At 44.2% G+C, this 989-nt stretch overlaps 1 protein-coding gene across 1 annotated transcript; it reads left to right on the plus strand.

The window, feature by feature from the left end:
* Window positions 1-546: 546 nt before the first annotated feature.
* Window positions 547-810, plus strand: T265_15872 (hypothetical protein; the record flags this gene model as incomplete). The annotated part of the gene is made up of 1 exon (XM_009179275.1): window positions 547-810. A coding segment is annotated over one exon (264 nt), but the record flags the coding sequence as incomplete, so codon positions are not given.
* Between the last annotated feature and the right edge of the window lie 179 nt (window positions 811-989).

The following is a 989-nucleotide window of genomic DNA, read 5'->3' on the forward strand; positions in this document are numbered from 1 at the left end:
TGGTTGCGTAAACACGGTTATCAAAATTCTTCACAACCAGTAATTCCATTGCTGCGCACTCTTACATTGTCCACTGAAACAGTTATTCCTCTTTTGGAAAATATTCAGGCTGGATACTTTGCTGTCATCACTAGGACATCAGGATGCCTAGATCAGGCTCAAAAGTTGGGGCTGGAATTCTGAACTCAATTGTCCATCCCTTTCAGTCCACCAGGGACAAGTCGAAGCTTTCAAAAATTCAAATCCATTGTGCGAATGCTGAGCGCCAAAGAAAATGACTTCCAAAAATTGAACACCGTCTTAACGGAGACACCCTGCGGATCCATTGAATCTATTGGAAATATGGTTCCGGTGCCCAAAGTGACTTTGAGTTTGTTACAAGATTGCGATTGCATGGGGTGATCTCTAGCCTTCAAACGCTAGTAGTTAATGACTAGGACTCTACGTATAAGTTACCTTCTTTACAAATTATAGTTTTTTTTAAAATATGTGATTTGCTCGCAGAACTTTATCAATGGTACGCTCGTGAAAAGGCTGACTTCCGCGATGGCCTCCGTCTGTCGCTACCGCTCTTGTTTTATTGCACCAAACAGTCCGGGCTTGAAGCCTTGTTCAAACACTTACCTGGTTGCCTCCTGTTTCCTACTCGTGTATACCATCGCTCTGGAGCTTCACAGGCCAACATGCTTGGCATGCAAAACTAGCAACGAATATCCAAAGGCGTCCAAACTTCGACCCCGCGAAATTACCGTACCCCTCTCTACTAGCGAGAATGCCACTCCGGCGCGAAAAAAACCTCAAGTCAAGGTCAGGTAGATCTTTTCATTATTCTAGCCCATCCATAGGACTTTTACCAGTTTTTTATACTAGATAGCTATTTTTCGCGGTGCCATGCCAACTTTCATTTCTCCAGTAGGCCTAATTAGTGCTAGCGCCAGTTTGTAGAGCGTGCTTAGTCCTCATCTACATAGTGGTTCCGTCCAACGTTC

Source organism: Opisthorchis viverrini, assembly GCF_000715545.1.
Source record: "Opisthorchis viverrini unplaced genomic scaffold opera_v5_1540, whole genome shotgun sequence".
In the NCBI taxonomy this organism is placed as follows: domain Eukaryota; kingdom Metazoa; phylum Platyhelminthes; class Trematoda; order Opisthorchiida; family Opisthorchiidae; genus Opisthorchis; species Opisthorchis viverrini.